This window comes from Perca fluviatilis, chromosome 17 (assembly GCF_010015445.1).
Source record: "Perca fluviatilis chromosome 17, GENO_Pfluv_1.0, whole genome shotgun sequence".
NCBI classification, from domain to species: Eukaryota; Metazoa; Chordata; class Actinopteri; order Perciformes; family Percidae; genus Perca; species Perca fluviatilis.
The window spans coordinates 29,083,080-29,095,101 of NC_053128.1; the positions used below are offsets into that span (position 1 = coordinate 29,083,080).

Genomic DNA, 12,022 nt, shown 5'->3' on the forward strand with positions numbered 1-12,022 from the left:
CTCCCCAGCATTAAGATTTATTCAACGCTACGACAGCAAAGATCTATTATGTCCCAAAATGTTTTATAAGTATTCCATTAGTTCATTTAAAAACAATAAAGGAATAATCTGAAATGCAACAGGTTTAAGAAAAAGGCTCACATGAAAACATGTAACACAATGCTATGGTTAGAAAGGTCAAAATGTAAATGTGTTTTACTTTATCGCACATATGGATCTATCTCTCCAGATATATCTAGAGAGATAGATATTAAACAGCATACATATAACAGGATGCTTTTCTTCATGGTATTTGAATAACAAATTTTGTAAACTTAGATCTTTTGTGATTTTTTAACACTTATATGGCGAATCTGTACAAACTAAACAGCCACAGAGATGTATCGAGAGGCAATGTATTATATTTGGTACATTATTTTAAAATAAGTAAAAAAAAAAAGAAAAAAAAAAGGGCTTAAAGAACACACAGCTTCGCTTTCTTGCAGAGGGTCAGATGAGAAGAGCGACACCACTCTCATATCTGCCGGTTAAATTCAAAGCTACATCAGGGAGGTGCTTAGCTTAGCTTAGCTTAGCATAAAGACTAAAAACGGAGGGGAAACTACTAGTAACAGTTTGACACCTGATTGAGCTACTTCTTATTTGAATGGATGTACAAATGTTCATTACTCTTAATCTACTTTAGATTTCACTTGTTTGACTTAAGAGGTTACGTCTTTTTAGTTATTTTAATTAACCCTTCAGTTCACCTTCTATAGCCTTTATGGAATGATATCTTAACTTTTGAGTTAAAAAAGCAGAAAGTATGAATTGACTTGACTAATATTTCAGCTCCGAGGATGTTGATGGATAATCAGACTGTCAAAGTTTAGTCAGAATAATGCTATCAAATTGAATAAAACACCCAAAAGTCAATTTGAGTCAAAATCAATTGACTCGAAGACAACATGGAGGTTAATAAAGTAGTGTCGGAGAGTTTTGAGTTTGAGCCGACAACTGACTTTAAACTTTGCTGTTCTATTTGGCCGCCTCTTAAATAGACTCCATGTGAGCCTACAAAGTCAAACTGCAATACTGCTGCAAAAAATATACTTTCCACATGTCAAGATGAAAGAAGAAATACTTGAAGCAATGAAAAAAAATCCTTTTTCCCCCAAATATTTATCCACAAACATTTCACAGTATTGATTTAACCCTTGTGTTGTCCTCCCAGCTCAAAATGGACCCGGTCTGTTTTGCCAGTTTGTATAAAGCATATACATACAAGTATACATTTTCCAATTCTGCGTTACATCTTCTAAGCCAACTTCATTCCAACTTATCACCGCTAGTTTTACACTTATGTTTATCATATTAAAATATGCCTAATTGAGTAAAAAAAAAAATCCCAGAAATTATGACTTCAGTTAATAATAAAGATCAGAGGAACATATGTTAATGCATAGTTACAGCCTGTTTCATGTATGGAACCATCTGGTTTTTTTTGGGCAATTTGGTTGAAAGAAACCCATAATTTTTATACAGATCTTTGAAAACACGTCAAATTTGACCCGAGGAACACACAGGGGTTAAGAAAAACTAAAGTTGGGATAATACTGAGACAGGTGTAAAAATAATCTATTTGGATTAATTGACACTAACTAAACAAAAAAAAAAAAAGCGTTGATCCTGTTTATGCTTATTATCTCATGTGGAGACATTTAAAGCACTGAACTGGGATCAGGGCTAGTTTATCTTGAACCTGCTACAATAAAGCAGACCTGAGCTCAGAGCTTAACCACATTTAGCAAGAAGAGAGAGAACACCGAGGAATAATGCCACGAACAAGACAATTTAACAGCAACAAAGAACCATTTATTTTATTTATCTAGGCTGTATCACGTGTCTATTCTTTGTACATGATCTTGCAGTGGGAGGACTGAGGGCCATGTTGAAGCGGTTTCCCTTCATGTTTTGTAGAAGCCCCCAACTTCGGTTTAGTCACATGGTTAAGTTTATAAGTTTATTATCATGGATAAACACTGTCTGCGACACTATCTGTGACATACAAGGGTTTCTAGCTATAGAACATGTGTGTAGTGTGTTCCTGGCAGTGGAGGAAGAAGTACTCCGGTGTTTTACTTCAGTATAAGTAGCAGTCAGTACAACATGCATTCTCATAGGAACTCTTCAGACTTGTCATTTCCCATCCGTCCACCAGATGCCCTCACACTGTCTCCTGACTCCTACATCCACCTCCTCATTCCTCACTCACATAAATCAGCCCTTCTAATCTCCACCTGCTCCTGGCAAGAGTGAAACTCAAACATTTGCACATCTGGGAGGTACGCCGTCTGCTTCCCAAGTCTCTTATTTCATATCTCCTCGAACCGCAATTCCTTCTGGCCCTCCCGTCTGAAAGCTCTTATGACTGCCGAGGATTGAGGAGCGAGGATGGAGGAGGGATCTCTGAGGAGCTATGAGCGAGGAAATACAAGAGCAGCCTTCCCAGACGCTGAAAGCCGTTACCAACTCCCCCCATACAGCTGACTTATTCACGTGAGGCTTCAGAGGAAAACACACAACCTAGTTTTCCTCTCTCCTCGCGTCTCTCCCATGCTTCCTTGGTGGGGCTGGCTAAGACGGGAGGAAGGGAAGCAAGTGAAGATAACGTGGATGCAATTTAAGGAACTGGGACATTCCCATAGTACAGCCTGTAACGTTTGATGGACCGCTGATCTCTGTGCAGTGAAGAAACGCCACGGCAATCTGCTCTCGGCAACAAGCACGGAGATAAAATAAAAGTTTAAATCCCTTCAAAGACTTCTGACTATTTCAGTTTACACAGCTCAGCAGTGGCTCCAGGAGAAGAGAAAGGAAAGCAGTCATAAAACCGAAGTCCGGCGTAGAGCGGCTGAGTGAACGTGGTCTGGACTCTGTGGAGGAGAGTCATGGAGTCAGAGACGCTGTAGAAGGACAGGACACCTGCGCTGTGATCCAGGTACACTCCTACTCTGGAGGACACAGGACCTGAGACGGGAGTGTGGACTTTGTCGCACCAAAATGTAGAACTGTTCTGGAAACAATCCAACGCCCAAGATTTGTCATTTCGTCCAAATACAGATTCATTCGACGCCCCTGTTCTGCCGATGTTCTTGTATGCGACTGCTACAGAAACTCCTCCTCCTCTCCTCTTCACCTCCCAGTAACGACGTCCAGTCAGACTCTCTCTGCTCAGGACCTGACTAAATTCAGTGAATCTGTCTGCGTGACTAGAATAAGACTGTTGATGGTACATGAATGTTGCCTTTCTGTTCCCCTCAGATAATAACAGCTGTGTGTTTGCTGTGTTTGGATCCAGTGTGATTTTACGTGAATATTTTAAGAACCCAGCTCTGGTCTTGGGCTCTGGTTCTGGTTCTGGCAGTAACATGTCCACTTTAGTCCCGGTCAGTGAGTCGTTTGTCCTCTTCTCTCTCAGGACGTCCTGTAGTTTCTCTCTGACTTCTGACACGGCCGCTGTCACGTCCTCAAAGCAGCTCAGAGGACGGATATGGATGCTGGATGCTGATTGGCTGAGTGGTGACAGTGAGGGGTAGTTGTGTAGAAACTGGTTGTGATCCTCTGTGTGTGAGAGCTTCTTCAGCTCAGCGTCTCTCCTCTTCAGCTCAGTGATCTCCTGCTCCAGCTTCTCCTGAAGCTCTCTGACTCGACTCTCTTCACTTTTCTGCCTGGATCTGACCTGCTGCTTCACATCAGAGCTTCTTTTCTCCAGGAGACGGATCAGCTCAGTGAAGATCTTCTCGCTGTCCTCCGCTGCTTTATCAGCAGAGAGATTGATGGCCTCCGCCTGCTGCTGAAGCAGCTTCACATCTTTCTCTCTGTCCTGGATTCTCTGCTGGATGTTTTGTCTACTCCCCTCGAGCTCTCTCTGCCTCTCAGCTCTCTCTGCTGCAGCTGAGACTGTGTCGTGGCCTTTATGTTTATCCATAGAGCAGAGATAACAGATAAGCTGCTGATCAGTACGGCAGAACATCTTCATCACCTCATCGTGATGAGAGCAGACGTTCTCCTGGAGATTCTTGGACGGCTCCACCAGCTTGTGTTTCTTTAACTGAGCGACATCATAATGAGGCTGAAGGTGTTTCTCGCAGTAAGAGACCAGACAGATCAGACAGGACTTGTGTGCTTTCAGTTTTCTCCCAGAGCAGATATCACAGGCCACATCTCCAGCTCCAGCATAGCAGTGATCAGCAGGAGCAGCTTGGAGTCCAGTCTTCTTCAGCTCCTCCACTAAAACTGCTAACATGGTGTTTTTCAGCAGGACAGGCCTCGGTGTGAAGCTCTGCCTGCACTGAGGGCAGCTGTGGATTTTCTTAAGATCCTCTACATCCCAGTGGCTTTTAATACAGCTCATGCAGTAGCTGTGTCCGCAGGGAGTAGTCACCGGATCCTTCAGTAGATCCAGACAGATGGAACAAGAGAAAGTTTCTCGGTCCAGCTCAAGTCCTTTCTGCGCCATTTCACCTCCTGAGCTCTTAACTGTTTGTGCAGTGAATGCGCCCAGTCAGCTCGTGCACACGTAACGTGTCTGGTGCTGCAGGTGGAGAGAGCTATCTAGCTAGCTAACAGTTAGCCGGAGCTCCGAGATAACTGATTAGCTATTAGCTAACGATAACGTAGCTGATACTTTGTTCTACAATGTAGAGACCAAGACCATACAATGCCAGGTCTCCACGGCGCTATATATCTACTTATCATACACCTACCATAACCTAACGTTACACCAAATCGTTAGGAAGTCTCTCCTGTGTGTCGGTCCGAGGAGGAAAGTCCGCAGCAGCACTGGCTGCACACTAGCTAGTACATCACCATGGTAACAAACGAGGGAGGCACTACTAAGCGCCGCGGTTATAACTCCCAGTGTCCGCGAGTACGCTCACATGTAGCTACACTTCGTAACGTTACATTAAGTACTCACTTGCATGCTCACTTGTGAGGCGCCTCTTACTACTGTCGGGCAGAGTGATAGAGAAAGACTACTATCACTATTATGGTTCTGCTTTCGGGTAATCATAAATCGCGCACAGCAGTTATTAATATATATGTCAATGGCAGTTATGCACACCGACCGGAAATAACTCTTCTTCTGTTTATTGGTAAATTCAAATTGCACCCCGGGCGCACCTTTACCGCCACCTACCGCTTGACATAATATAGACCTTTTCAATGGAATTCCATTGCAAGGCAACAACCCATGGATGTATTAACCATAGGTATTAACCATAGACAGTATATAAACGTATTAACCTATATGGTATTAACCATAGACAGTATATAAACGTATTAACCTATATGGTATTAACCATAGACAGTATATAAACGTATTAACCTATAGGTATTAACCATAGACAGTATATAAACGTATTAACCTATAGGTATTAACCATAGACAGTATATAAACGTATTAACCTATATGGTATTAACCATAGACAGTATATAAACGTATTAACCATAGACAGTATATAAACGTATTAACCTATATGGTATTAACCATAGACAGTATATAAACGTATTAACCTATATGGTATTAACCATAGACAGTATATAAACGTATTAACCTATATGGTATTAAGAGAGCAACAGCCTGCATGGCCCCTTGTTAACTTCCTGTCAGTTGATGCCATTCACATAGACTGCTACAAGAAATCAACTTGAGTCCGTTGAGCATGTTTATGTTTACATCTCTGTGAAAAGGGCTTGTTTTCTCAAAATCTTAGAGTGTTTTTTTAGAGGTATCCACCAAAAAAACGCATGTATAGTTCGGTTTTTGCAACCGCTGTAGATTCCTCGTTGGTGGTCCCTGTAGCTTCCGCGTGAGAACATTACGAGATTATTTATGAATGAATTAATAATTGTATTATTGTGTCATGCACACACACATGCCCACTGCCCAGGCCAGCCAAACGGGCTTACAAGACACTATTACCTATGACCAAAGGACCAGATACCAGAATAGCAACATCACTTAAACAAATAAACCTTCTTGTCTTCTTTGGCATTTTTTAGAAACAAAAGTCACCAACTTATATATTAAATCTGAACAACAACCATTTGGTCATGATATTTATATATTATATTCGTATTTAAACAAATATTTTATAGAACGTTAGCCAAAAAGTAAAAAGTGTGGACACAGTTCTGCTAGAGTTTAAATTTTAATTGGCGTTTTTGGCGTTGACTATACGGCCCACAGTAGCCCCGTTACCCCGACATTATACTATGTGTTGGGAGTGGGACATATACTGAGTCTAATTGTAGTGGGCATTGCAAAAAACGCCGAGTATCTCCTACTTTTTGTATTTATTTGTATTTATTATAAGGATCCCCATTAGTTGACGCCTAGACGACCAGCTAGTCTTCCTGGGGTCCAAGACAACATTTAGTCAGACAATATTAAAACATTTCATAACATATACTGAAAAGAAAAGAAATAATATATATATATATATATATATATATATATATATATATATATATATATATATATATATATATATAACAATATCTGCTTACAAAACTAAATAACAAGAAGAAAATTACAATTAAAATGAGATAAAAACAATAAAAACAGAATAGAGAAATATCTTGAAAACAAAGTTATATATTACAGTATATTACATGGTTAACATTAAGGTAGATCGCATTAAAATAGATGATAATCTATTTTAATAGATTTTTTTTTCACCACCCAATCAGTCAGTCAGAAACGTCATGATACTTTAAATGAAGGTAAGATTTGACTTTCTTTTTAAAATATACCTTTCCTGTAATAAAACATATGTTACTTGGAATTTTATTCCACAAAGAACTTGCTCTATAAATGAAAGTTTTTTTTACACTCTGCATCTCCTCTTCCAGGAATAAACTAAAGCTCCTTGTCAGAGTTATAACTGCAATGTTTAGTAGTGCCACACGGTGGTGCCTCTCTTTGTTTGTTACTAGTGATGTACGTGTTTAATGAGTCTGTTTGTCTTGCATTAGCTACTTTCACTTGTTTTGCTCCCTCTGCCATTAATCTGACTATAATGTTGTGATTGACCAAATTAATTTATACTATTTAATTATTTTATAGTTTTTAAAATTTTTAATATTTATTGAAAATGTTGGCTGTAAAAAGCAACAAGTGATAGAAAACTCTGCTCATTTATCTGTGACGAAGCCGTTTTAGGAAGGAGAGTTGAAAGAGCAGAGACTGACTGACTCTAAACATGACCACTGTACTTTGTGGTGTTTCAGGAGAAAAAGTACCTCAGTTATACTCTCATATCAGTTTCACATTTTCTCTGTCAGCTTTGTCTGAAACCCTGGAATGAAGACAAGAAGAAAATGCTTTGTTCATGTTAGTTTATTCATCATGTAAAGCTTCCGTTTGTTCACACATCCCATCAGTAAATAATGTTCAAAGACTATTCATGATTATGATAACATTTAAGAAACGACAATCAGCTCCCAGCAACAAACATGGAGACCAAAAAGAGTTAAAACACAGAATTTAACCCTAAAATTACTACAATATTATACTATTTCAGTTTACACAACTCAGCAGAGTCTTTAGAATTTAAAATCCAAAATCCTACATAGAGCGGCTGAGTGAATGTGGTCTGGACTCTGTGGAGGAGAGTCATGGTGTCAGAGACGCTGTAGAAGGACAGGATACCTGCGCTGTGATCCAGGTACACTCCTACTCTGGAGGACACAGGACCCGAGACGGGAGCGTGGACTTTGTTGTACCAAAAGGAAGAACTGTATTTGTTGCAACAACTTAACGCCCAAGATTTGTAATTTTGTCCAAATAAACATTCTTTCGACCACCCTGCTCTTCTGATATTCTTGCATGCGACTGCTACAGAAACTCCTCCTCCTCCTCTCTCGCTCCACTCCACCTCCCAGTAACAACGTCCAGTCAGACTCTCTCTACTCAGGACCTGAGACCTTTTAGTGAATCTGTCTGGGTGATTAGGATAAGGCTGGTAATCCCCCATTAATGTTGCCTTTCTGTTCCCCTCAGATAATAACAGCTGTGTGTTTGCTGTGTTTGGATCCAGTGTGATGTCACGTGAATATTTTAAGAACCCAGCTCTGGTCTTGGGTTCTGGTTCTGGCATTAAAACATCCACTTTAGTCCCTGTCAGTGAGTCGTTTGTCCACTTCTCTCTCAGGACGTCCTGTAGTTTCTCTCTGACTTCTGACACGGCCGCTGTCACGTCCTCAAAGCAGCTCAGAGGACGGATATGGATGCTGGATGCTGATTGGCTGAGTGGTGACAGTGAGGGGTAGTTGTGTAGAAACTGGTTGTGATCCTCTGTGTGTGAGAGCTTCTTCAGCTCAGCGTCTCTCCTCTTCAGCTCAGTGATCTCCTGCTCCAGCTTCTCCTGAAGCTCCCTGACTCGACTCTCTTCACTTTTCTGCCTGGATCTGACCTGCTGCTTCACATCAGAGCTTCTTTTCTCCAGGAGACGGATCAGCTCAGTGAAGATCTTCTCGCTGTCCTCCACTGCTTTATCAGCAGAGAGATTGATGGCCTCCGCCTGCTGCTGAAGCAGCTTCACATCTTTCTCTCTGTCCTGGATTCTCTGCTGGATGTTTTGTCGACTCCCCTCGAGCTCTCTCTGCCTCTCAGCTCGCTCTGCTGCAGCTGAGACTGTGTCGTGGCCTTTATGTTTATCCATAGAGCAGAGATAACAGATAAGCTGCTGATCAGTACGGCAGAACATCTTCATCACCTCATCGTGATGAGAGCAGACGTTCTCCTGGAGCTTCTTGGACGGCTCCACCAGCTTGTGTTTCTTTAACTGAGCGACATTGTAATGAGGCTGAAGGTGTTTCTCGCAGTAAGAGACCAGACAGATCAGACAGGACTTGTGTGCTTTCAGTTTTCTCCCGGTGCAGATATCACAGGCCACATCTCCAGCTCCAGCATAGCAGTGATCAGCAGGAGCAGCTTGGAGTCCAGTCTTCTTCAGCTCCTCCACTAAAACTGCTAACATGGTGTTTTTCAGCAGGACAGGCCTCGGTGTGAAGCTCTGTCTACACTGAGGGCAGCTGTGGGTTTCCTTCTCATCCCCTTCATCCCAGAAACTGTTAATACAGTTCATGCAGTAGCTGTGTCCACAGGGAATAGCCACCGGATCCTTCAGTAGATCCAGACAGATGGAACAAGAGAAAGTTTCTCGGTCCAGCTCAAGTCCTTTCTGCGCCATTTCACCTCTCAGTGACAAAGACTGTCTGACTCTCACTTCCTGAGAAGTGAAACCAGTTTGAGCTCTGATCTAAAAACACCATGTGTTTGTGGCTGTCAGCTCCGGCACTTCACCACCATGTTGGTTACACCCATCTGCAAACTGTAGATCTAAAGGAGAGGGAACATGGCAATGTGTGGACAGAGTGGAGTTTGAGAGCAGCAAGAGGAGGGAGGCGTTATCAAGCTTTGCTTCATTCCTGGTAGAGGAATGCTTTTCAATGTTTATACTGACAATACCGTTTTATAATAATTTTCTCACATGATTAATTATCTACTTTGAAGCATTTGTGACAAAAAGTTCAATTTCAGAATATCATCCAGAGGTAAACCAGCACGTTAAGCCTCATAGGGTTTCAACAAATATCATTGCACTAGTTATTTGTCGCAACTCTCATTCCAGAAGGACATGAACAGGGCGTCATGCAAGCTAAAACCGGGGAGGGGGGGGGGGAGAACAGGCACAATTAGAGCAGGGGGTCCCTTCCCCAAGAAACAAAAAAAATGATTACATAATTATCTGCAATTTAACATATGTTTTCAAAGACTTTGGGGGGGGGTTATTTCAGCTTCACTTAAAGGGATATTTCACCGCTGGAAAGATGAATATATCTTAAATTGGGTCACTTATGTAGCAGAAATGTGAATTTTATTTTAGAAATTGGTGCCTTCAGGGCCGAGAAAAGCCAGAAAATATGTTTTTGGCTCATGTGGATGAAAGACACCAAATCCCAGAATGCACTTGCTTCGCTTCACTACGAGGCCACCCCCAAGCCACGCCTACCGCTTACAGAGAGGCATTCAACTGAGTCAAGTCAAAAGTGTGTTTTATTGTCATTTCAACCATATACACGAAACAACGTTTCACCATGGCTCAAGTGGTGTTACACATTTAAAACATATAAAAACGACATTATATAAAAACGACATACGAAACAGGCTACATTTAGTGCACGCACATTATATGCTCCATGAAGTTCTGCTAACGCATACTAGCATTAGCATATAAACACAGCCGTAAATTTGTGTGGAATGTAGCTAGAATGGTCGGCATTTAACATCACAAACTCCACCAGCGGTGAGCAGTTAGTTGGATACAAGCACCAGTCCGTGTTAACCCAGCCCACCTCCACGAGTTTTATCCGGCGACACAGCAGGGCTAGCAGGCCTGGTAGCTGGATGGTCCGGTACACTGTTGTTCAGCCATGTTTCCACAACAACAAAAACACAGCAGTCTCTGAACTCACATTGGGAGTTTCGTTGAAGTTGGATGTAGTCCAGTTTGTTGTCTAATGAGCGGACACCTGCAAGCAGGATTGATGGAACAGGTGGCCGGCTAGCGTTAGCTTTCCACCCGCTCTAACTCCTGCTCACCGCTGTCGAGGTCCCTTCCCCCGGCTAGCAGCATCGGGCGACACCGGAGGCTGAGGTGCCGGTGTCCGTAAATGGCGAAGCTCGCGTAGTGTGTTGAGTATTCCGTCTGTAATAAAGTTTCCTGCATATACTCCTAAATGTTGTAAAAGTTTTCTGTTGAAAAGACCATAGGAAAAGACGGAGCCAGTTTAGCGAAGCTTCAAGATGGCTGACACTCGTTTTGCTTCGGGAACCTTCGGGGAAAGCCGATTATGAAATCATGCAAGCCCCGCATATTTTGCGCGGAAATCGTCAATTTAAATCTGCATAAATAAATATGCAGACTTTGGCTGATTATGCATTGAATTTTCCATCCATCCATCCATCTTCCACTTATCCGGTGTCGGGTCGCGGGGGGAGCAGCTCCAGCAGGGGACCCCAAACTTCCCTTTCCCGAGCCACACTAACCAGCTCTGACTGGGGGATCCCGAGGCGTTCCCAGGCCAGGTTGGAGATATAATCCCTCCACCTGGTCCTGGGTCTTCCCTGAGGCCTCCTCCCAGCTGGACGTGCCTGGAACACCTCCCCAGGCACCCAGGGGGCATCCTTACCAGATGCCCGAACCACCTCAAGTTTCGGCGCAAAGGAGCAGCGGCTCTACTCCGAGCTCCTCACGGATGACTGAGCTTCTCACCCTATCTCTAAGGGAGACGCCAGCCACCCTCCTGAGGAAACCCATTTTGGCCGCTTGCACCCTGGATCTCGTTCTTTCGGTCATGACCCAGCCTTCGTGACCATAGGTGAGGGTAGGAACGAAAACTGACCGGTAGATCGAGAGCTTTGCCTTCTGGCTCAGCTCTCTTTTTGTCACAACGGTGCGATAAATTGATTGTAATACCGCACCCGCTGCGCCGATTCTCCGACCGATCTCCCGCTCCGTTGTCCCCTCACTCGCGAACAAAACCCCAAGGTACTTGAACTCCTTCACTTGGGGTAAGGACTCATTCTACGGTGGCCGGGAAGTGCAATGCAACATTACAAAGAATGAAACACTTTTACATTTTGGAAAACAAATTTACATTTTGGAAAACAAAATAACATTTTGGAAAACAAATTTACATTTTGGAAAACAAAATAACATTTTAGAAAACAAATTTACATTTTGGAAAACAAAATAACATTTTAGAAAACAAATTTACATTTTAGAAAACAAATTTACATTTTGGAAAACAAATTTACATTTTGGAAAACAAAATAACATTTTAGAAAACAAATTTACATTTTGGAAAACAAAATAACATTTTAGAAAACAAATTTACATTTTGGAAAACAAAATAACATTTTCGAAAACAAATTTACATTTTAGAAAACAAATTTACATTTTGGAAA

The 12,022-nt window shown here is 42.1% G+C and overlaps 2 protein-coding genes across 2 annotated transcripts; both read right to left on the reverse strand.

Moving 5' to 3' along the window:
• Positions 1-1,832: 1,832 nt before the first annotated feature.
• On the reverse strand, positions 1,833-5,100 carry LOC120545975 (tripartite motif-containing protein 16-like). The gene has a single exon (XM_039780690.1). The coding sequence runs from the start codon at positions 4,499-4,501 to the stop codon at positions 2,810-2,812; it is 1,692 nt and encodes a 563-aa protein (XP_039636624.1). The 5' UTR covers positions 4,502-5,100; the 3' UTR covers positions 1,833-2,809.
• A 2,269-nt stretch (positions 5,101-7,369) lies between these two features.
• LOC120545976 (tripartite motif-containing protein 16-like) lies at positions 7,370-9,285 on the reverse strand. The gene has a single exon (XM_039780691.1). The coding sequence runs from the start codon at positions 9,240-9,242 to the stop codon at positions 7,563-7,565; it is 1,680 nt and encodes a 559-aa protein (XP_039636625.1). The 5' UTR covers positions 9,243-9,285; the 3' UTR covers positions 7,370-7,562.
• Positions 9,286-12,022: the final 2,737 nt, after the last annotated feature.